General features: G+C 39.3%; 1 protein-coding gene across 9 annotated transcripts in view; it reads left to right on the forward strand.

The window, feature by feature from the left end:
- VPS8 (VPS8 subunit of CORVET complex) overlaps window positions 1-24,806 on the forward strand; it is a 353,273-nt gene that overhangs the window by 244,225 nt on the left and 84,242 nt on the right. For all 9 annotated transcript variants that reach the window (XM_064366881.1, XM_064366879.1, XM_021674475.2 and 6 more), the window contains 4 exons: window positions 5,717-5,864; window positions 12,156-12,245; window positions 14,393-14,435; window positions 19,321-19,424. In XM_064366881.1, the coding sequence (XP_064222951.1) occupies window positions 5,717-5,864; window positions 12,156-12,245; window positions 14,393-14,435; window positions 19,321-19,424 (385 nt within the window). The remainder of the gene's footprint in view (window positions 1-5,716; window positions 5,865-12,155; window positions 12,246-14,392; window positions 14,436-19,320; window positions 19,425-24,806) is intronic.

The raw sequence follows: 24,806 nt of genomic DNA on the forward strand, positions 1-24,806 counted from the left end.
GCCATCAGATTCTACCTCTAGTACTTGGGTGAATTCATTTTTTCTTGGGGTCCTCATAATATTCGGAGGTTCCTGGGCCTGTCAGAAAGTGACATTCTTTACTTAACACAAGGCTGGGAACCATGTAGACATGGCATCAGGCCAGTTCTTCTAAGGACTTCAATGGTTCCTTAAAGTAAACCTTAATTTCTTAAAGTGGTCTGGAAATACAACATCCCAGCCTGTATAGAATTAGAACGATTCAAGTAACATTTATACCTGATGTGGTTATAGAACTAAATTATTCTTTCTGTCCCTGAAATCATTAGACTCTTATTTCTGTTAGCTTATAAAGTTCATTTTTCCTTCCTTTGTAGGAGAACAATATATACTTTCTTTTCCTGACTATCAGAGAAATAACAAATTTTATTAAAATTTGAAAGATTAGTCCAGATGAGGTGACTCACACCTGTAATCTCAGCACTTTGGGAGACTGAGATGGGCAGATTGCTTGAGCCGAGTAGTTCGAGACCAGTCTAAGCAACACAGTGGAACCCTGTCTCTATACAAATTGGCAGGGCATGGTGGTGCACACCTGTAGTCCCAGCTACTTGGGGGCTGCGGTGGGAGAATTGCTTGAGCCAGGGAGGTCAAGGTTGCAGTGAGCCATGATCATGCCACTGTACTTCAGCCTGGCCAACAGAATGAGATTCTGTCTTTAAAAAAAAAAAAGATAAAAAAGATTTGAAAGATTACATTTTGGCATTTGATTGGTAGTGAAACCAGGAAAGTGGAAAAGTGACCAAATCCCCTAAAGCCACCTGTCTTAGATCTGCTGTTACGTCAGTTTGATGTGTCAGAATCATTGCTGTCAGGCAAATAGTGAGCTTGCCTGCTTTGTTCTGTGCCTCACAGAAGTTTATGAGGGATTGTGGCTGTTCCTAGAAGCGGAAATACTGTTAGTTCTGTGGATCGTGGCATGATGATGGGGAGCAGAGAGACCAAGGTGCACTGGATTCCTTCTCACCACAGGAAAGTTTCTGTCTCAGTCAATGCTTGTCACGTTTGTAGACACCACTGTGTTTATATGTTACAATTTCATACAGATGTTTTAGGAATCACCTTTGCTGCCTGTAATAATCACATGTAACGTATTTTTCAGGCAGATTGCTGTTTAGTTAGCACAGGATTACATTTGGCATTTTTAACACAGAATGTGTGTGGAAAGCTGGAAGTTCAGCTTAAAGGCCTTGTGATTCGAGTGAAAACTACAGAGAAAATAGTGTGTTGTTGTTGTTGTTTAATTGAGACAGGGTCTCTCAGTATCTCTCTCTGTTGCCCAGGCTGGAGTGCAGTGGTGTGATCACTGCTCACTGCAACCTCCATCTCCCGGGTTCAAGTAATTCTCCTGCCTTTGCCTCCCAAGTAACTGGGATTACAGGTGTACGCCACCATGCCTGGCTAATGTTTTGTGTTTTTAGTAGAGATGGGGTTTTACCATGTTGGCCATGCTGATCTCAAACTCCTGGCCTCAAGTGATCCGCCCACTTCAGCCTCCCAAAGTGCTGGGATTACAGGCATGAGTGACCATACCCAGCAGTTTTTTGTTTTTTTTTCACTCTAGCTTGTTGTGAGTGATATCTTTGAGTTCTCAGTCTAAAAGGTGCTGGATAATCAAAAGGGGACCACCACATCTAAGGACGGGATATATGGGATTGAGCAGAGAATTTAAGCAGACGGGATTTAGTATAAGCTGAAGCGGACCCAAATTATAAAAACAAGACACTGAAGGAGATTGTGAAATCCTCTTCCTTAGAGAAAGGGAAGATTAATCTAGACTGGCCTATTTAGATACACATTTTAGAGTGAGGGGGCAGGAATAGACTAGCCTTTAAAAAATTCCAACACAATGTTAATTTCTTTGTCAAATATTAGGAAGTCAGAATTTGAATTTTATTTATTTTTTAATTTTTATTTTACTTTACGTTCTGGGATACACGTGCAGAATGTGCAGGTTTGTTACATAAGTATACGTGTGCCGTGGTGGTCCCTCCCCTCAGCCCCCAACAGGCCCTGGTGTGTGATGTTCCCTCCATGTGTCCATGTGTTCTCATTGTTCAGCTCTCTCATGAGTGAGAACATGCGGTGTTTGCTTTTCTGTTCCTGTGTTAGTTTGTTGAGCATGATGACTTCCAGCTTCATCCATGTCCCTCCAAAGGACATTATCTCATTCCTTTTTATGGCTGCATACTGTTGCATGGTGTGTATGTGCCACATTTTCTTTATCCAGTCTATCATCTATGGGCATTTAGGTTGGTTACAGGTCTTTGCTATTGTAAACAGTGCTGCAGTAAGCATACCTATGCATATGTCTTTATAGTAGAATGATTCATATTCCTTTGGGTATGTAACCAGTAATGGGATTGCTGGGTCATACGGTATTTCTGGTTCTAGCTCATTGAGGAATCACCACACTGTTGTCCACAATGGTTGAACTGATTTACAGAATTTGAATTTTAGAATAGTGGTAATGTGGGCCAGGCATGGTGGCTCACACATGTAATCACAGCACTTTGGGAGGCTGAGGCTGGTGGATCACTTGAGCCCATGAGTTTGAGACCAGCCTGGGGCAACATGGTGAGACCCGGTCTCTACAGAAAATCAAGAATTAGCCAGGCGTGGTGGTGTACACCTGTAGTCCCAGCTACTCAGGGGGCTGAGGCGAGAGGATCACTGGAGCCCAGGAGGCGGAGGTTGCAGTGAATTGAAATTATATCCAGCCAGGGCAACAGAATGAGGCTGTCTCAAAAAAAAAAGAATTTTTATGTACATTTTTCAGAACTGATATATATATTTTTATTTTTCCCTAGAAATGGTTCCGTTTACAGAGTTATAGAGTAAAAGTAGATATATTCTGCAACCTGAATTCTGTGGTAGGCAGGGTTTGTGTGTGTATTTCACAAGGCACACACGTGCTTTCTTCTAAAACTGACAGAAGAAAGCAGTGGGTATATTGCAGAGCAGATAGTTAATAGAAGACTAAGAGATAGCTTTGGGAAGTGGATGTAACAAATTTATGTGCAAGACCGATAAGCAACAGTCAGAAATGGATGTAAATTCATTAATGCTACAGCTTATTTATTAAAGTTTTGATTATATTGATATGGCCTGATCATTTCCCATCAGACACATTATTTCTCTCACAAATGAATCCATCAAAATCTGTTCATCTGAGTGATTGGCTTGGTTTGATGCATATTCACAACTTTAGTTCTTGTAAATGGTTGTGTCAATAAATTTTCTGGAAAGAATTAAGTACTGTTATTCATGCTTATGTCTAGTCTTAATTTGCTCCATAGTCTTGCATTTATAAGACATATAACAGAAGTCTGATGTAAATGAAATACAACCAGTTTGGCATAAAGTACAACCTACAATTTGGCATAAACGTCGGGAAAGTGCGGGGAAACAGTGGTTAGCATTCCCATTTTCTTTTACCTAATAGTGTTCTCTTGAGACACAGCCTCCATCCCTCTGATAATTAGATAAACCAATCTGCATTGCTGACCAAAATGTGTGTGTGGATTTTTCCTCACAAACCAATCAAGCAGTTCTGTAGTGGGCACCAACTGGGTAGCCTACAATTTCCTCATTTCTGACACTGTCTACTGGAGTTACTGTCAGCTCCTTGTCAACTGAAGAATTACAAGGTTCATAAATTTTGAAAGGAGAGCTTTATTTCACGTAAAGGGTTGCAGCCTACAAGGTGACCATTCTTACCGTCTGGGAATCGTAGCCTCTGGCAGAAACTGAAAACAGGCAGTTCAAGGGAGGGGTAAAGGGAACAGTTGTTTATGCCTAGTGGGGTACCTAAGTATATATTCAGTAACCAATAGGAGGAGTCATGAATATTTATGAAAGGAGAAATATGCACATGCACAATAGAGCTTCATGCCTTCTCGGGGGACCAGTGTTCAAAACGTGGAAGTGTTAGCACAGTCCAAAGGGGCAGTTTTCAGCCCTCTGACATCAGAAGGTGAAGCAGATGACACGAGACTCTCACTGCGTGTCCTCTGCCATCCTGCCAAAACAGTTCTGAGATGGTGCTTAGTTTTTAGGAAGGGATGTGTTGTGAAACTGGTGAGCTGTCACGTTGAAGCAGCAAAGGTGGAGAAAGAGGCTGGTCGCAACCACAATTGGCTAAAGGCAGTGAAACAGTGAGTCATCTGTTTTGTGTTTTCCAGAGCTGGTTTCTGCTTACTCCTTAGGAATGAATTCTGGTTAAAGGTGAATAAGGAAGGGGCATACTGAGGCGTGTCCGACCTCCTATCCTGTAATGGCTGGGAGCTCAGTTTTTAAGATGAGGTCTGTTACCTGGGTCCACTCACCTGGTGCAGTAAAGCCAAACACCCACATTGAGTTAGAGGTTTGTAGTTAGAGAATGGAATGCGTTTCTTTGCAGGGCACCAAGCAAGGAGAATCAGCAGCTCATGCTTAAGACTGGACCTCCATGATGGCTTACAGGAAGAGTTTTTAAAGGCAGGGGAACATTTCAGGAAAGCAGAAATTACAGGCCCAGTTGCAAATCACTACATGGAGGTTATACATTGATTTGGCCCAAAAAGGTGGGGTATCTTGAAGTGGGGGTCTTTTATGGCATAGACGGATTCAGAGATTCTTTTGATTTGCAGCTGGTTAAGGAAGCAAGGCTTTGTTTAAGAACTTGGGGTGGGCAGAAGGTAATATTAAGGCTTGGCCTGTGGGCATCACTCTCTCCAGACCCTTCAAGAAGCAATCTAGAGCAAACAACAGCACTCAGAGTTCAGTCCTCAGGGACCCCCAGTCTGAGTTCTGCATGACAGTGGTTGGCATTTCCCATCTAGTTGTGCAGGTTTTAGAAAAACAATTCAGGGACATATGTCAAGATGTTACCTTTAATTTCTGCAGGGCATCAAACATCTTGCGGCTCTAACTACCTGGGTGGCTATTGTTACAAGCTATTTCTTTCTTTCTTTTTTTTTTTTTTTGAGACGGAGTTTCGCTCTTGATACCCAGGCTGGAGTGCAATGGCGCGATCTCGGCTCACCGCAACCTCCGCCTCCTGGGTTCAGGCAATTCTCCTGCCTCAGCCTCCTGAGTAGCTGGGATTACAGGCACGCGCCACCATGCCCAGCTAATTTTTTGTATCAGTAGAGACGGGGTTTCACCATGTTGACCAGGATGGTCTCGATCTCCTGACCTCGTGATCCACCCGCCTCGGCCTCCCAAAGTGCTGGGATTACAGGCTTGAGCCACTGCGCCCGGCCTGTTACAAGCTATTTCTTTGTTATCAGGTTGCTCATTTACTTCTGCAGGCTAGCTAGATGCCTGGGATTTGCCTTGAAGAGATTCAAGATTTTTCTTTATTTTCGTGCTTGAAGGGGAGGGGACAGTGTGTGTCGGGCCCCTAGGAGAGGTCCCTGCGCCATCTCAGTTTCACTAAGTTGGTTGGAGGGCTTAGGATTTTCCTTTTATTTCTCTCCCCACAGGCTTAGTCCCACAAAACTAGCTCCTGCCTCAGGTACCAAGCATAAGCCCCAGGTTGTAACCTGTGTATTGAGACTTTGAATTCATATTTTTACCTGACCAGCAGGTAGTCCTAGTTTTAATGTAATATGCATTTTACTGGTAGCTTTTAATTATAGATGTGACTAAATAATGCTACAATTGAGTATTCTCTTGCCTTTTATGTTTTTAGGGAAGGTATTCCTATAAATCAAGAATTGCTGCAAATATCTCCCTGCATCACAGAGCAGTTCATTGAGCTGTTGTGTCAGTTCAGCCCAAACCAAGCTATAGAGACTCTGCAAGTCCTCGAGTGCTACCGTCTGGAAGAAACTATTCAGGTGAGACGAACAGCGTGGAGGAGACAAGAGTAAACTCTGCTTTAACATTCCCCATTTGACAGACGATCAAAGTAAATGAGGAAAAAAGATATAATTTCTTTTTTAAACCTTGTAAATTCTTAGTTGAGACACTCTCCTGAAAACAAAAGTTAGATTAACAAATATCTGCTATACCCATCGTGTGGCGGAAACCTCAGTTCAGAAGTATCCTTCTCAGGGCAGCGGCTTAGGGGCTTTGCTTAAACTGTATTTTAACAACGAGCCTTAAATCTTTTTTTTTTTTTTTTTTGAGATGGAGTCTTACTCTGTTGCCCAGGCTGGATTGCAGTGGAGTGATCTCAGCTCACTGCAACCTCCGCCTCCCAGGTTCAAGCAATTCTCTGCCTCAGCCTCCTGAGTAGTGGGATGACAGGCACCCGCCACCACGCCCAGCTAATTTTTATATTTTTAGTAGAGACAGGGTTTCACCATGTTGACCAGGCTGGTCTTGAACTCCTGATCTCGTGATCCACTCGCCTCTGCCTTTCAAAGTCCACCGCGCCTGGCCAAGCCTTAAATCTTGCATAGTGATAAGACAGGAGAGAGCAGTTCCAGCCTAGTAAAAGGTAGGAGCATGTGTGGAAAGATCGTCAAATCTGTTCCCAGATTCCTCCTGGGCCTGCTGGTGCCTTCTCTGGACCAATAAGCAAGTGCTGTCTCCAGGAAAGCAGAATGTTTGTCCTGCCGTCAGGCAGATAGAGGCGGGGGCAGAGGGTCCCCTGCATTTTCATTGTCTAACAGTCCTCAGTAGTTCGGGGAGATGTATTTTGGTTTTGTTCAGTGTTCCTTTTGAAACTTTGCTTTCAGAAAGTTTCACGTATTAAAAGCTAGGTGGGTAGTTCTGGAGAGATTTGGGTTGACATAACTAATTGGCAGAAAGGAAAAAATCATAGATTAAAACAAGTGGAAAGGAACAAATTCAGGTACATTGTCCCATATCTTATTGAAACAGTCTCTTGGTTGTGAAAATACCTCAGTTTAGTTAAATAGTTGCATCTCATTTTAGGAGGTGCTATTGTAAGTCCGTTTCCATCATAGTTAGGTATAGGCCAATAGGCATTTAATAAAAGACATTTCTGTAGAAACAAAGAGAAACACAAGTTACTGTTTGGAGCAGTCTGCAAGCTTGTCTCTCAGTCTGGAGGGGGGCCAGCTGAGAAATTTCAAGATTTGTGTTTAAAGTATCTGTAGTTGGGGTGAAAGTAGGAAGTGGCAATCTGACAGATTCTCCTGGATTGCAGTTTGAATGAGGTGTTCCAGTGAACTTTCTGTCCATAAGTAAGTTGTTGTGGTGAGTTCTCTGAAGTTTATGTCAAGTTGTCTAGCTTTTAGTGTGCAGGACGTCAGGAAAAGCAGTAATTTCAGTGATTCCAAGTCAGAAAAATGGGAGCAAATTTTCAAATATTAGTTTGGAGAGTTGGTCAGATACTGGAGGAAACTGAAAATTCAGGATTTAGTCCAATTGCATGTAAATCATAAAATCTCAAACCATGAGTTAGAATCTCATAATGTTTACTGTAGTTTTTTTCTTCTGAAAGTTCTCCCATTTTTACCAAAAATAATCACAATAAGTTCAGTTGATTTGTAAAATAAGTTTAGTGTCATTATATTTGGCTGGATTATTTATATAAGTACTGCAGGAATAGTGATTGGCCATTTAGGCTTTTTAAAAATCTGCTCTGCCAAAACTTAGAATAAATCTCAGACTAGACCTTTAAAAGTCTCTCATCTTCAGGCTGGAAAATCATCATCAGATTTTACCTGTAGTGCCTGGGTATATTCTTTTTTTGAGGCCCCCAAATATTCTGAGGTTCCTGGGTTTCTCAGGAAGTGGCATTCTTTACTCACTGCAAGGCTAGGAACCCTGTAAGCGTACCATCTTGACAGGGTACCAGGCCAGTTTTTCCAAGGACTTCATTGCCTCCTTAAAGTTAAGCTTAGTTCCTTAAATCAGTCTGGTTATATCTAAAAATAATGACATCCCAGTCAAAGCCTTGGTAATATAATCCATGTTTCCAATTTTTCTGCTACAAACAGAGCAAATTCTTACTGAACTCGTGAAAATAACCATATTGCTATAGACTATGAATATTCAGTTTCCAAATTTGGGAAGGATCAGGTATAGAAAAAAAGTAAATGTTTTAATTCTGCTCACAAAAAATATACTTTACCAAATTATTTTAAGGTTATGAATAGCCCCCACCCACCCCCACCCCAGAAAAAAAGTTTTCTTAACTCTGGAAAGCAACACACAAAAAGTATCAGCAGTGTTTCAAACAAGGCATAACAATTACTTCAGTCCAGTGTAATTCATTCCTATTTTTCTTAATGTCAGATTAGCAATTTTATGAGGCCAGGTTTGTTTTTTCCATTGGGGTTTGGAAAGTTTTTACCCAAACCAGTGATAATATGGCGTCACAGTTGTCAAAAACCTGTATTCAAGAGTATTTGTTGCACTCTTTTTCATGACCTCCTTGAAAATGCAACACTTGAGAATTTGCAAGGAGATCTCAGAAAAAAAAGTGTCAGAATAAAGTAATTAACAGTGGACAACGTGACTTAACACGACTGTGATTAAAGGTACAGTTGTCAAGGAAATTTGGTTATTTTCTGTGGCCTACAACAATTTAACATGATAACCCAAAATATGACTGATAACATACACTAAGACATAGCAGATTTCTAGGGATCTCGTAGAATTTTGGAAGACATATTAATAACACTATATACAAATTCAATTCAAAGAAGATTAAGCATCATTTCTTATGCGACAGTGTTTCCCATATAATTTAGCTCATCAAATAAGCTGGTTTATTGTCTCTTTTCTGTATGCTTCAGGCACCCTCTGCAACATCCCAATATTAGGCTGAGGTTAAAAAGACTCAGTTCTGGCTGGGCGTGGTGGCTCAAACCTGTAATCCCAGCACTTGAGAGGCCAAGGTGGGTGGATCACTTGAGGTCAGGAGTTCCAGACTAGCCTGACCAACATGGTGAAACCCCATATTCACTGAAAATACAAAAAAAAATTAGCCTGGCTTGATGGCACACACCTATAGTCCCAGCTACTCGGGAGGCTGAGGCAGGAGACTTGCATTAACCCGGAGGCAGAGATTGCAGTGAGCCGAGATCTCGCCACTGCACTCCAGCCTGGGTGACAGAGTGAGACTCTGTCTCAAAAAAAAAAAAAGAAGACTCAATTTTAGAATTTGAACTTTGATTTCGAGAAGCCTGTCAAATATATCAAAGGTTTAAAAGATTTGATCAGAATAGGATCACAGTTCACTGTAAAATCATGGTGATTCGTGTCAAAGTGATAATTAAAAGGGAGACTCACATATGAAGTTACTTGTATAAGTTTGTAGCTAGTAAGTGGTAGCCCCTGAGACTGAACCCAGATAGTCTGACTCCACAGTGCATGCTCTTAATTGCTGTGATAAACTGCTTCTTCATTTATTTTAGTAGCGTCAGCTTTACAGAAATTGTTATTCATCAAGTATGATAGAAATTCTAACCAACTCAATAAGCATAGAAAAAGGAACATAGTAAAAATATTGAAAGGAGACCAAGCTCTTGTTTGCAGACACAGATGATTAGATAGTCCTGTTGTGCCGTAAGACTTAATAGACTAAATAGCAATTGAGTAGCGTTAGCACACTCATTGCCTTAATTCTCTTCCCTTATTTTCCTGTTTCTAAATGAGAATGTCTGTATACACAGACACACACACTATTTTCTATAACAGCATGGTTCCCATTTAACATTTATTCTTTAGCTGTCATGTGTCTCTTTTCCTTTGCTGTCAACACTCTCGAAACAGTTGCCTATATTTTCTGCATCTACCTCCTGAACTGCCCCCACATACTTTTAAAAATATTTAATTATGAAATATTTTAAATCTACAGAAATGTGCCGAATTCCAATTACGTGTATACCCACCAGCCAAATTTGACAGTTAACATTTTGCCATACTGGCCTTAGATCTTTGTTATCTTCTTGTTCTTGTTTATATTAAAAGTAAAGCACCCATTATCTGTCTCGCTCCCCCCTCCCCCGAGGTCACCACCATCCTAGGCTGGTATTTATCCTCCTGATCTATGTTTTGAATTTTTTCTGTATGTGTATGTATCTATAAAATACATGATACAGTTGTAAATGTTTTTAAAATTTATATTAATATCATACAGTAGGTATTTTATTATAAGTTGATTTTTTTAACCAATTTTTTTTTTATTTTGAGACAGAATCTCTCTCTGTTGCCCAGGCTGGAGTGCAGTGGTGTGATCTCAGCTCACTGCAAGCTCCACCTCTCAGGTTCAAGCGATTCTGCTGCCTCAGCCTCCCAAGTTGCTGAAATTATGGGCGTGTACCACTGTGCTTATTTTTGTATTTTTAGTAGAGATGGGGTTTCACCATGCTGCCCAGGCTGATCTTGAACTGCTGACCTCAAGTGATCTGCCCGCCTTGGCCTCCCAAAGTTCTGAGATTACTGGCATGAGCTACTGCACCTGGCCACTTTTACTAAATTAAAAAAAAAAAATTATACATGTAGATCTACTTCATTCATTTAATGATCATATGCTAGTCTGTCAAATGAATATGCCAGTTTATTTCCCTGTTGGCAAACGTTTAGATTGTTTCCAATCTTTTGCTGTTATAAACAGTGTTACAGTATACATCCTTGTACATATCTTCTTGTGTGCCCATATGAGGCTTCCCTAAGTAATACACCTGGAAATGGAATTGTTTAGACAGCAAAGTCGTGTAGTTCTACTGATACCTCCAAGTTGATTTCCTAATTGTCTCTGTTCCCGTCAGCAGTGTTGGATATTTGCTATTTTTCACATCCTTGCTGATGCCTAGTGTTTTCAGTCTTCCTGATTTTTACCAGTATGATGGATATTAGCAATTACTCATACATTAAGCATCTTTCCGTATGTTTGATGAACCTTGGGGTTTTCTTTTCTCTAAATTACTTATTCATATCATTTGCCCATTTTCCTGTTGAGTTTCTGCCCTTCTCTTACTGAGTCCTAGAAGTTCTTTCTGACTTTCGTATCTCTAATCCTTTGCTCATTTTATGTGTTGGAGTCACTTTCCTCCAATTTACTATGACACATCATTTAACTTGGTTTTTAGTGACTTCTATTTTAGTTTACCAGTCTTTAAGGCTTAAGAGAGACAGAGAGAGAGAGAGAGAGAGAGAGAGAGAGAGAGAGAGAGAGTGTGTGTGTGTGTGTGTGTGTGTGTGTCTTTTCTATTTTAATGGAATAAAGGATATTCTCTTATATAAATTTTATAGTTTAACTTCTTACCTTTAGGCTTTTAATCCATCCGGAGTTAATTTTTGCAAGCTGATCAAAAGGAGGATTTATATCTTCACTTCCACATGATGGCTGATGGTCCATGTGGCATTTTATTATCCTTTCCTCACTGGTTTTTAATGCTTTACTGCCATATACTAAACTCCCAAATATACATGAATCTGTCGATGAGCTCTGTTCTCTTCCTTTGGTTGTCTTTCCTATGCTCACACCACAGCTTTTCCGTAGATTTATTATTTGCAGAAGGAATCCTCCCTCCTCACTCTTTCTCTGTCAAACGCTTTGGCTACTTTGGTGTCCTACGTCTCATACTGTTGCACGTGAGTTTAGAGATCACATTGTCAAGTTTCTTTAAGAGAAACAAACTCTTTGGAATTTTGATTATGAATGCATTGAATTTATAAACTAATTCGGAGAGAATTGACATTTCCAGAATGCTGATTCTTCTCTTTCAGGAAAATGTATGCCTTTCTGTACTTTTTCCCTTTTTTCTCCTTAGCCTGATACTTCTTTTTTACTAATTAGAGATTTTTAGTTTATTCATTTTTATTAATATTTTACAAGTTGATGTGCAATGTTTTCATTGTCATTTTCAATTGTTTAATAATTGTACTTGGTTAAATTCTGGTTTGTATTGTTACTATGTATGTATATACGTTAACTTTTCTCCAGTGTATATACCTAATTCAGATGTGTAACGATTTTTAAAAATAAATAAAAAAATGAGTGAATTTGGTTCAAGTAGAACTGCCAAATGAGCCACTGTATGACTAGAAAGTCAGTTATTTGCATATTATCCTGTGAAGTATCATCCTAATAATGTATACATTCATTATTTATTATCATATGAGTTTTTTTCATCCTCAGTGGGATCTTCCCATTCCACAAACAAGATTTGTGAATAAAAATATTTATCCTTTTTCTTTGCTAGATTACTCAGAAGTATCAGCTTCATGAAGTCACTGCATATCTATTGGAAAAGAAAGGAGATATTCATGGTGCCTTCTTAATAATGTTAGAGGTAACATATTACTATGTTTCTTTCATCATATATCTGTCTATTCCTCTATCCATTCATGAATCCATCTTAATTTCTTATGTTTCAAAGTAAGTGGCAGATAGTACATTTACCCCTGAATATTTTTATCATTTATAACATTAACTAGAGTTTCATATTTCTTTATGGTACTTTTTGAAAAGGTAAAATTTACACAGTAAAAAACGTGTGGTAAGTGTACCATTTGATGAGTTGTTGGCAAGTATTTTTCTGTCTATACCACAGTGTGTTTGCCCGTTCCTCCAGTGGACACGTGGGTTGCTTCTCCCTTTGGGTTGTTGTGAACAGTGCTGCTGTGAACATGGGTGTACAAACACCTTTGAGTTCTTGCTTTTATTTCTTTGAGATATATACCTGGAAGTAGAATTGTTGGATCAAATAACAATTCTATTTTTCTTTTGAGGAATTGCCATACTGTTTTCCATATCAGCTGTGTCATTTTACATCCCCACTGGCCATACTCAAGGGTTCCAGTTTCTCTGCATTCTTGCTAACACTTATTTTCTGTTTTCTTGGTAGTAGCCATCATGAAGGATGAAGCAAAGTGATGTGGCAGTTGTTTTTTTTTTTTTTTTAATATTGTCATCTGGCTAGGAATGGATTAGGGATATCATATTTCTATTTTAAAATGTTCCATATTGGCTTCTAGTTTCCTTCTAGCCGTATGATTCTAAAATAAGCCAGGAAGAATAATCCACAGAGGCTTTGTGTAGGCTGTTAATCTCTTTTAATATGTAAATTACCCCATACCTCTTTTTTTCTTGCAATTTATTTGTCAACAATACCATGAACCTAGATTTAGGGAATAAATAAGAGTATTTCTGACACAGATGAGAGGAGAAACAGGGGATCTTTGTCAGGAATGAGGCCATCATTTGTAAAGCCTTAGGAATACAAAGCAAAGAAGTATGGATTACTAAGAGAGTGCCGGCGGCTTCACTAGGCCTCCGCTGTGTCATGTATAGGCAGGTCAGGGAAGAAACTATGACTAGATCCAGATTTGGACAGATTTTGTTGGACGCACTAAAGAATTGTGGCTAATCTTCTTGTCACATGGGCTCAAATAAAGGTTTTTAAGCAAGAAACTGATTTGATGTTATTTGTTTCATAAAGATTGCTCTGGTGACTGTGAGGGGTGGGAGGCAGGAGTCAGAGCCGAGGGAGGTGAAACAAAGCAGACAGTACTTAGAAGGCATTTGCAGTGGGACAGGTGTGAGTCTGTGAGGGCTTGAGCTGGGTGTGTCAGTGGCAGTGGAGGGAAGAGGGGCAGATTTGAAAAGTGACTGATCATTTGCATATGGCATGAGGTAACTGAGAGGGAGTAGGTGATGAATTTAGCTTGTAAGCTTTTTACTCATAGCCCAGTGTACTACACCCCTTTTACTCATGACCCAGTATATTAGTCTCTTTTGTGTTGCTATAAAGGAATACTTGAGGCTGGGTAATTTATAAGGAAAAGAGGTTTATTTGGGTCACAGTTCTGCAGACTGTGTTAAAAGCATGACGCCAGCATCTGCTTCTGGTGAGGACCTCAGGAAGCAAGGCTAATGTGTCACATGACAAGAGAGGGAGCAAGAGTGTGCTGTGGGGAGAGGTGCCATGCTCTTTAAACATCCAGCTCTCCTGTGAACTGATAGAGGGAGAAGCCACTCGTTGCCACAGGGGCCTGCACCAGGCCAGTCGTGAGGGATCCACTCCTGTGACCCAGACGCCTTCCACTAAGCCCCACCCTCCAACACTGGGAATCACATTTCAGCATGAGATTTGGAGGAGTCAAATATCCAAACTCTATCACCCAGTATGAGTTGTATTCCCTCATCCAAAGCATAGATAAATCCTGATCCTCGTTACTGAGCCTAAAGAATGTAAGTGATGCCTGTGCTGGGATAAGAGAAGCAGAGGTGGGCAAAACGGGTGTGGCTGGATCTTTGGGTCCCTTCTCATCCTGCTGGCTGTGCTTTCTGTAAACACAAGAATTTACTTCTGACTGACAGTAAAGGACTGTTCTTAATAACCTTGTAGTTTTGAGGGGTTTACCTTTAAAATATGTTAATTCAAGTATTTGGTGGGTAGAAATGTAAAGTGTTCCTTTTTAACTTTTTATCTCCTAGAGACTACAAAGCAAACTTCAAGAGATAACACATCAAGGTGAAAGTAAGTTCTTGAATATAATTACAACTTTTTTCATCCGTGGACCCTATGTTTAAAAGACGTTTAATAAACTGCATTTATTATGTAATAATTACACTTGCATATATGCATAATTACTGTTTATTCTCTTTAACATGGATCTCAATTTCAGCTAATTTTCAAGAGTTCAGAACAGGAAATCATAGAAACCATTGTGACTTTGTGATGCTGATTTTCAGTGGACTTAAATGTACGGAAAATTAGGCACTGGTTGTTGGTTATCTTTTTTTTTTGAGACAGGCTCTCACTCTGTTGCCCAGGATGGAGTGCAGTGGTGCAATCTTGGCTCACCGCAGCCTCCGCCTTCCAGGCTCAAGCAGTCCTTCTGCCTCACCCTCCCAAGTAGCTGGGACTACAGATGCATACCACCACATTGGCTAATTTTTGTATTTTTTGTAGAGATGGGGTTTCACCATGTCACCCAGGCTGGTCTCAAACTCCTGGGCTCAAGTGATCTGCACACCTCGGCCTCCCAAGGTGCTGGGGTTACAGGCATAAGCCACCACGTCAGGCTGGTTATCTTTTTGTTTATACTTTTGTTATAACCAAAGTGTGGTTCAGTCATGTTTAAATGAGGTATATAACTAACATCCTAAAAATTAATATGCCAAACAGCAGCAGGTCAGACCTTCTGGTTAGTAGAACGTTGAACATAGCCAGTGTTTCCAAACTGAATTTATACAGTTTTAACCCAGAAAAGTGAAAGTTGACAATTTAGTATCTTGAGTGACTTTATCCTCAGCAAACATAAAATTTTCATCATATTCCTTGAATATCTCAAAAAAATTTATGTTTAAAAATTGTGATAATATATACCCTAACATAAAATTTAGCATTTTAACTATTTTTATGTGTTTATTCACACAGCACTGAACTCGCAGTTCAGGAGCATTAAGTACCTTCACATTGTTATAGTCATTATCCGCATCCACCTCCGAATTTTTTCAGCTCCCCAAACTGAACATCTGTACCTGTTAAGCAGCAGCTCCCCTGTTCCCCTCTCCTCCCAGCCCCTGGTAAACACCGTTTTATTTTCTATTTCCACCATGCTTTTTCTAAATTTGATTACTCAACTATCTCATATGAATGAAATTATACAGTGTTTGTCCTCTTGAGATTTGCTTACTTAACTTACCATAAGCTTCATAAATGTTGTAGCATGTGTCAGAATTTCCTTCCTTTTGAAGACTGAATAAAATCCCATTACATGTATAGGCTACATTTGATTTATTCATTCACCCTTCAGTGGACACCTGGGGCGCTTCCACGTTTTGGCTTTTGTGACTAATGCCACTATGAACATGAATGTGCAGTGTCTCTTCAAGACCTGGCTTTCAGTTCTTTTGGGGTGTATAATCAGAAGTGAGATCGCTGGATCAAGTATTAATTCTGTTCATTTTTTGAGGAAAGGCCATACTGTTTTCCCCAGCTGCTGCTTCAGTTTACATTCCCACCAACAGTACACAAGGGTTCCAGTTTCTCCACATTCTTTCCAACATTTATACTCTGGGTTTTTTTAATAGTAGCTATTCATATGTGTCTGAGGTATCTAATTATGGGTTTGATTTGCATTTCTCTGATGATTAGTGATGTTGATTTTCATGAGTATTTTGGCCATTTATTTGGAGAAATGTCCATTCCAGTCCTGTACCCATTTTTTAAATTAGGTGGTTTGTTTTCATATTCTTTGACATTTTAAAAATAGCCCTCCTGAAGATCAGGGAACCACTTGGTGGGTGATTTTTAGATGATCCTCTCTAACACACATTTCTTAGAGATCCCTTGGTCCACACATTTCCCTAATTCTCCGTAGTTACCTGTATTTCTGTAGTGAGGTCCTAGGTGACAGGGTCTGTGCTGTTTTATGAGCATCAGGTATTAGTTACCTGTATTTCTGTAGCGAGGTCCTAGGTGACAGGGTCTGTGCTGTTTTATGAGCATCAGGTATTAGGTACCTGTATTTCTGTAGTGAGGTCCTAGGTGGCAGGGTCTGTGCTGTTGTATGAGCATCAGGTATTAGTTACCTGTATTTCTGTAGCGAGGTCCTAGGTGACAGGGTCTGTGCTGTTGTATGATCATCAGGTATTAGGTACCTGTATTTCTGTAGTGAGGTCCTAGGTGACAGGGTTTGTGCTGTCTTATGATCATCAGGTATTAGGTACCTGTATTTCTGTAGCGAGGTCCTAGGTGGCAGGGTCTGTGCTGTTTTATGAGCATCAGGTATTAGTTACCTGTATTTCTGTAGCTAGGTCCTAGGTGACAGGGTCTGTGCTGTTGTATGATCATCAGGTATTAGGTACCTGTATTTCTGTAGCGAGGTCCTAGGTGGCAGGGTCTGTGCTGTTGTATGAGCATCAGGTATTAGGTACCTGTATTTCTGTAGCGAGGTCCTAGGTGGCAGGGTCTGTGCTGTTGTATGAGCATCAGGTATTAGGTACCTGTATTTCTGTAGCGAGGTCCTAGGTGGCAGGGTCTGTGCTGTCTTATGATCATCAGGTGTGATAGTAAATCTTTTTGGAACACCAGTAAACACTGATTGACTTTTTTATATTGATAGTTCAACTGGACACTTAATTACCATTTTTGTACTATCAGTATGTATTTAGTCAATTTGGCTATATTTGTTGCATTTTATGGCATTTTTAAAAATTTTAGAGTTATGAGAATAACTTTTCTCTTTTTTTTTCTTTTTGAGATGGAGTCTGTTTTTGTCTCCCAGGCTGGAATGTAGTGGTGTGATCTCAGCTCACTGCAACCTCTGCCTCCTGGGTTCAAGTGATCTTCCTGTCTCAGCCTCCCGAGTATCTGGGACTACAGGTGCCCACCAGCACACCCAGCTAATCTTTGGGGTTTCATCATGTTGGCTAGGGTGGTCTCGAACTCCTGACCTCAGGTGATCTACCTACCTTGGCCTCCCAAAGTGCTGGTATTACAGGCATGAACTACCACGCCCATCCGAGAGTACCTTTTCAAGATAATACATGAAAGACTGAGGAAAAAAGAAGAGTATTTCCCCCAAATCACTACAGTCTTTTGCAGGTGGTATGTCTGCAGAGGCCAGTGTTTTGAATTCCAGTGAAAATAAATTTTCCAAAAATAGTCTTATGCCTGCCATCTACTTTCTTTATTTTTTTGAGACAGTCTCACTCTTTGCCCAGGTTGGAGTGCTGTAGTGCCTCTCAGCCCACTGCAACCTCCACCTCCGGGGTTCAAGTAATTCTTCCTGCCTCAGCCTCCTGAGTATCTGGGATTACAGGCACCTGCCACCACACCTGGCTAATTTTTGTATTTTTGATAGAGATGGGGTTTCACCGTGTTGGCCAGGCTGGTCTTGAACTCCTGACCTCAGGGTGATTCTCCCACTTCGGCTTCCCAAAGTGCTGGGATTACAAGTGTGAGCCACTGCTCCCGGGCACATCTACTTTGATACTCAATTTTGATAGTGTGCTTAAGTATTTGGGAGGATTTGCTAATTGTGAGACATTGTGCTTAGTTCCTATGGGCTGTATACACAGACTGCTAAAACATAGCTTTCCCTACCCCCTGCACAAAGAATTTTAGTCTCCTGAAAGAGACAGATACGTCAGTAAAACGTTGGAGTGTCAGCAGGATGGTGTGTTTCTGTCGGAAAAGGTACATTGAGAATGACAAAGGTGTGTGGAAAATTCAGGAACTCTTTGTAACCTATAAATCAGTGAGTTTTGTGGACAACCTTTGAAGAAAGACTGGAAGGGTAAATAGGAGTTTGATAGAAGCAGAAGGACCTTCGAGGCTGAGGAAAACATGAACATGGAAGTGCCTGGCTAGTAACCTCAGGGAGTAAGAAATAATCAGGTGACATCAGAGCACGGAGGGCGAGATGAGCCCAAGTCTTTACTCTGTTTACTTAGTGTCAGATGCTTGCGTTCTACTTTTCAGAATTAGGACTCTGATGGTTTTTGTGGAAGGGAGTGATCTGTTTGAACTTGTGCTTAAGAGAACCCTAGTGACAGTGTAAAAGAGAACGAGGGATGCAAGATTTGGACGTCAGAAGTTCAACTAAGCGACTGTTGCAGTAGCATGGATGAGGTGATGAAGAGGTCCACCAGGGTAAAAGCTGTGGTCGTATGCAAGCATGGAAGTAGAATCAGCAAAACTTAGCAAGTTATCTGAATGTGTGGGGTGATGGAGAGGGAAGCACCAAAGATGAAGATTTATAAACTGGTTGACTTAAAGATGATGATCCCATTAACTTGGTTTGTAAATGGAAGAGGAGGAGCAGATTTGAAATGAGAGAAGTAAGTTGCACATATAAAGTTTCAAGCACTTGCAGGACATCCCTGTGGACATAAATGTCTTAGCTTCATTAGAAAATTCAACCTGTAGATTTTGAATGGAAGAATGATTGGAGATGTGTATTCGAAAGTTGTTAACAAAGATATGAGAGTTGAAACAAGAATGACTGAAATCATTGAGAAAATGAAGAGAGACCTAAACTAGTATCTTGGGGGAATATCTACGTTTAAGAAATAGGCAGAAGAGATGGTAGACCAAGAAAGGTGAACGATGATCTCTCTATTAACTAATCCTCAGACACATGACTGGGGATTTTCCATATTTCCATAGCATATTGAAATGCTAAGTATGATGTGCTTTATCTGTCCTAAGAATGTAAAACATTTCTGTGGGGAACTCTTGTTTCACAGAATAATCTGTTTGTTAATCTACAAAACGTTAGTATCAGGTTTTTTGAATTATTATATGCTAGAAAATGAAGGAGTGGCAAAGAAAAAAAAGTAACCTTTCCCAGAAGCTCTGAGGTTATCGGCAATGTATCCTTAAATGATTCTTACACTGTTTCTAAATCTAGATACCAAAGAGGATCCCTCATTGAAGGATGTTGAAGATACTATGGTAGAGACCATTGCTCTTTGCCAGAGAAATTCACATAATTTGAACCAGCAGCAACGTGAGGTAGGAGAATTGACTGTTGAGGCATTTAGAAGCCTGTACTTGTCTGAAACTAGGAGTCGATTCTATTTCCATTGCCCTGTCAGCCACCTGGGTTTAATTCAAGTGGATTTTAATCACTTCTTAGTGTTCCCAGGAGTAGAAGACTCCCGGAGTTACTATAAAGAATGCCTGGCTTCTTTGTTCTCGCCAAAGGCTTTCTATTCATGGTTCGGCTGTGCTGTAAAGCGTAAGGTGCATGAACACTAGATGGGCCTGTTCTCTTTGGACTGAGATTTTGTGTATTCCATGTAGTGGTGCCGGAGATAGGTCATCATTTATCATCGTCTCTATTCTCTGTGGTGAACGTGAGGCGTGAAGAACTGGAGGAAAGTCCTCAAGGGCTACAGAGAAAGCTGAAAAAAGGTTAAAGGCGGCTATGGTGTGGTAGTTCTCAACCTTGGTTGCACATGAGAGTCACCTGGGGAGCTTTAAACAATTCCAGTACTCAAGCTGCACCCCAGATCAGTTAATTAAAGTCTCTGGGGATGGGACCCAGTCACCGCTATGTTTTAAAGCTCCCTTCATGATTCCAACATACAGCCAACGTTGGAACCATCGCTGTCACAGATCCCAGGCAGCACAAAAGAAGCAAACAAAACTGAAGGAGGTATCGTTGAGCAGCAGGTGCGGTGGGAGTTACAGCAGTGAAGCAGAAACTAAGGGGGCGAGAGGAGATTTCATAGTTAAATTCTGCAGTAGTTTTAAGAAGTAAAGTTGTATCATGATACGGCTTAACTCTTTGCCTGCCCTTCCATGGCTCAGGCCTCTAACTTGACACTCTCTGGCTTCTTTCTAATGCCTGGGTTTTTGAAATGAGAAACAGATTAACTATATATCCATATTTAGCCATACATGTTACAATGAAAATAACAAATCATGGCATGTTTTCAGTTTTTCTGAGATGAGTAAATTTCTCCTTTAAGTTTTTGTCCAGAAGTTTCCAAGGCCATAAATTATGAAAACTCTTTAGAATGTAAATTGTGTATAACAAGCATATTTACATATTGTGATTGTTTTTCTTTATTATAAGAAACTTTCTGTGAAATGATGCATACTCATCATTTAAAAAATCATGAAATACAGAACGGTATGCAGAAGAATGGGTTTTTTTAAAAATTAAAGTATATTCATCCCATCAGTCAGAAATAACTGTCATTATCATTTGTTGAGCATCACTCTAGATATTTTATCTGCCTAGGTTGATATAATTTTAGTAAAATTGCATCAAATAATGCTTGCTTTTAAAAATATAGTACTCAAAAAATATATGTATAGTACTCAGCTTCCCACAGGAAGCTTATGTAAAACTAAAGAATGTTCTCAATTGATCCATAATAATTATACATATTCATGGAAGTCATGTGATATTTTGATACATGCATACGATGTGCCATAGTCAAATCAGGTTACTTAGGGTTATCTGTCGCCTCAGACATTTATCATTTCTTTGTGTTGGGAACATTTCCAGTCTTGTAGCTGTTTTGAAATATGCAGTAAATTATTGATTACTGTAGTCACCCTACTGTTGGTTGAACATGAGAACTTATTAAAATTCTCTCCAGTTGTATGCTTGTACCCGTTGACACATCTCTCCTCATACCTCCACCCATCCTTACGAGTTTCTGGTCATCATTCTACTCTATTCCTCCATGAGATCAACTTTTTTAGCTCCCTACATATAAGTGAGAACATGAAATGTTTGTCTTTCTGTGCATGGCTTACTTTACATAACATATGACCTCTCCTTCCATCCTTGTTGCTGTGTTAGGATTTCATCCTTTTTTATGGCCAAATACTATTCTATTATGTATACTTACTGCATTTGCTTTATCCATGCATCCATTGATTGACACTTAGGTTGGTTCCATATTTTGACGATTGTGAATTAGAACTACAGTGCAAGTGCCCCTTTGATAAACTGATTATAGTATATTTCCTTTAGATAAACACCCAGTAGTGGGATTGCTGAATTATATTGCAGCTCTATTTTTAGTTTCTTCAGGAACCCCCATACTGTTTTCCAAAATGGCTGTACTAATTTGCATTCTCCCCAACCGTGTACAAGGCTTTCCTTTTCTCCACATCCTCAGCAAGACTTATCTCTGATCTTTTCTATCATAGCTGTTCTAAGAAGTGTGACGTGATATCTCATGGTGATTTTAATTTACGTTTTCCTGATGGTTAGTGATGTTGGAACATTTTTTTCATGTACCTGTTAGCTACTTGTATGGTTAGACATATGTTGATCTTTTGAGAAATGTCTGTTCCTATCCTTTGCCCACTTTCTAATTGGATTATTTGGTTCTTTTGCTATTCAGTTGAGTTCCTTATATATTCTAAATATTAGTTCCTTGTCACATGACTAGTTTGCAAATGTTATCTCTCATTATACATGTTGTCTCTTCACTCTTTAGATCATTTCCTTGCTGTGCAGAAGCTTTATAGTTTAACATAGTACTATTTGTCTATTTTGGTTTTTTTTTTTCTATTTGATTTTTGTTTTCATTACCTGTGATTTTGAAGTGTTAGCTATAAAATCTTTGCCTAGACCAGTGTCCTAAAGAATTTCCCCTATATTTTCTTCCAGTAGTTTTATGTATGTGGGCTTTACATTTAAGCATTTAATCTATGCTAAGTTGGTTTTGTATATTGTGAGAGACAGGAATCTAATTTCATTCTTTGGCATATGGATCTCCAGTTTACCCAACACCATTTATTGAAGAGGGTGTCTTTTCCCTGATGTATACTATTGGCTCCTTTGTGAAAAATCAGCTCTAAATATGTGGATTTATTTCTGGGATCTCTGTTCTATACCATTGGTCCATGTGTCTATACACACAGTACTATGCTGTTTTGGTTATTACAGCTTTGTAATATATTTTGACATCAGGTAGTATGATGCCTATAGATTTATCTTTTTTTGTTCAGTTTTGCTTTGGCTATTTGGGATCCTTTGTAGTTCCATACGAATTTTAAGTTTTTTTTCTATTTCTATGAAAAATGTTACTGGTATTTTGATAGAGATTGCATTGAATCTACACATTGCTTTGGATTGTATTGTCATTTTAACTTTATTCTTCGGATCCATGAGCATGGGATGTCTTTTTATTTGTGTATATTGTTTCTTTCATCAGAGTTTTGTAGTTTTCCTTCTAGAGGTCTTTCAACTCCTTAGTTAAATGTATTCCTAGGTATTGTTTTATTTTTGTAGCACTTGTAAATGAGATTGCTTTCTTGACTTCTTTTTCAGATGGTTTGTTTTTGGTATATAGAAATGCTACTGATTGTCGAATGTTGATTTTTGAATCCAGCAACTTCACTGAATTCATTTATCAGTTCTCACAGTTTCTTGGTGGAGTCTTTAGGTTTTCATATATATGAGATAATGTCATTTTCAAATAAGGACAGTTTGATTTCTTCTTTTCCAATTTGGATGCCTTTTATTTCTGCCTCTTGCCTTATTGCTCTGGCTAGGATTTCCAATACTATATTGAATAACATTGGCAAAAGTGGGCATCATTGTCTTGTTCAAGTTCATAGAAAAAAGACTTTCAGCTTTTTCCCATTCGGTATGATGTTAGCTGTGAGTTATATATGGCCTTTGTTATGTTAAGGTGTGTTCTTTCTCTGCCTAATTTATTAAGATTTGTATTATGAAGAGATGTTGAATTTTGTCCAGTGCTTTTTCTGCATTGATTGAGATGATCATATGGTTTTTGTTCTTCATATGGTTGATGTGATGTGTCACATTTATTTATTGACACATGTTGAATCATCCTTGCATTTCTAGGATAAATCACACTTAAGCATGGTGTATTACAGTTGACCATTGAACAACACAAGGGATGGGGTGCCACCCTCCTTGCAGTTGAAAATTTGCATATACCTTTGTCATCCTTCCTCATTCCCCTCTTTATTCATTCATGTCTGTTGTTCCCGTCATTATGTCCATGTGTACCCAAAGTTTAGCTCCCACTGTAGTTATGTATACGTGTTTATAATTATTATACATTTCCATTTTGGTGATATGTATGATGCCATGTCAATAAGGAAATTCCCATGGACTCATACTTGCTTCCTACTCCTCCCTTCACATACCTACTGATTTTAACTAATCACAGTACTTTACCTCATTAAGATTTATAACACATTCTTTTCTGCATCCAAAATTTCCATAGTTGTTGAGTCTTTAGGTCAATTTACTACCTAAAATTACTACCAGGTTTTTTTATTGCTAAATTTTTGTTTGTATTCATCTTTTGATTGGCAGACTGTATTTGGACTTTTCGTTTGTTTGTTTTTTCATTTCCCCAGCTTTTATTTTAGAATCAGGGAGTACGTGACTTTTGGTCGTGTCTCTGCCGGGTTTTGGTATCAGAATGATGCTGGCCTTTGTTACCTAGATATATTGCATGGTGTTGAGGTTTAGAGTGTGAGTGAATAATCTGTCTCCCAGGTGGTAAGCATAGTACCCAACAGGTAGTTTTTATTCAGCTCTTATCCTTCTCCTTCCTCTTATATTCCCAGTGTCTATTGTTCTCATTTTTATGACCATATGCCCAATGTTTAGCTCCCACTTATGAATGAGAACATGTGGTATTTGGTTTTTTGTTTCTGTGTTTATTTAGGATAATGGCCTCTGGCTCCATTTATGTTGCTGCAAAGGACATGATTTCATTCTTTTTATGGCTGCATAGTATTCCACAGTGTATAGGTAACACATTTTCTTTATCCAATCCACTGTTGGTGGGGATCTGCTTGATTCCATGTGTTTGCTATTGTGAATACTACTGCAGTGCACATATAGGTACATGTATCTTGGTGATAGAATGACTTCTTTTCCTTTGGATATATTCCAAATGGTGGGATTGCTGGGTCAAATGGTAGTTCAGCTCTCAGTTCTTTTGAGAAATCTCCAAACTGCTTTCCACAGTAGTTGAACTAATTTACATTCCTACCAACACTATATATAAGTGATCCCTTTCCTCCGCAGAGTTGTGAATGTCCACTATTTTTTGACTTTTTAACAAAAGCCATTCTCACTGGTGTGAGATAGTACCTTGTTGATTTGCATTTCTCCGATGATAGTGATGGGTAGCATTTTTCCCCTATGTTTATTGGCCACTGTATGTCTTCTTTTAAGTGTCTGTTAATGTCCTTTACACACTTTGTAATGAGGTTATTTGTTTTTTGCTTGTTGATATAAGTTCCTTATAGATTCTAGATATTAGACATTTGTCAGGTGCATAGTTTGTGAATATTTTCTCTCATTCTCTAGGTTGTGTGTTTACTCCATTGATGGTTTCTCTTGCTGTGCAGAAGCTCTTTAGTTTAATTAGGTCT

The sequence above is a fragment of the Aotus nancymaae genome, unplaced genomic scaffold (genome assembly GCF_030222135.1).
Source record: "Aotus nancymaae isolate 86718 unplaced genomic scaffold, 86718_ANA_hifiasm-v0.15.2.pri h1tg000067l, whole genome shotgun sequence".
NCBI classification, from domain to species: domain Eukaryota; kingdom Metazoa; phylum Chordata; class Mammalia; order Primates; family Aotidae; genus Aotus; species Aotus nancymaae.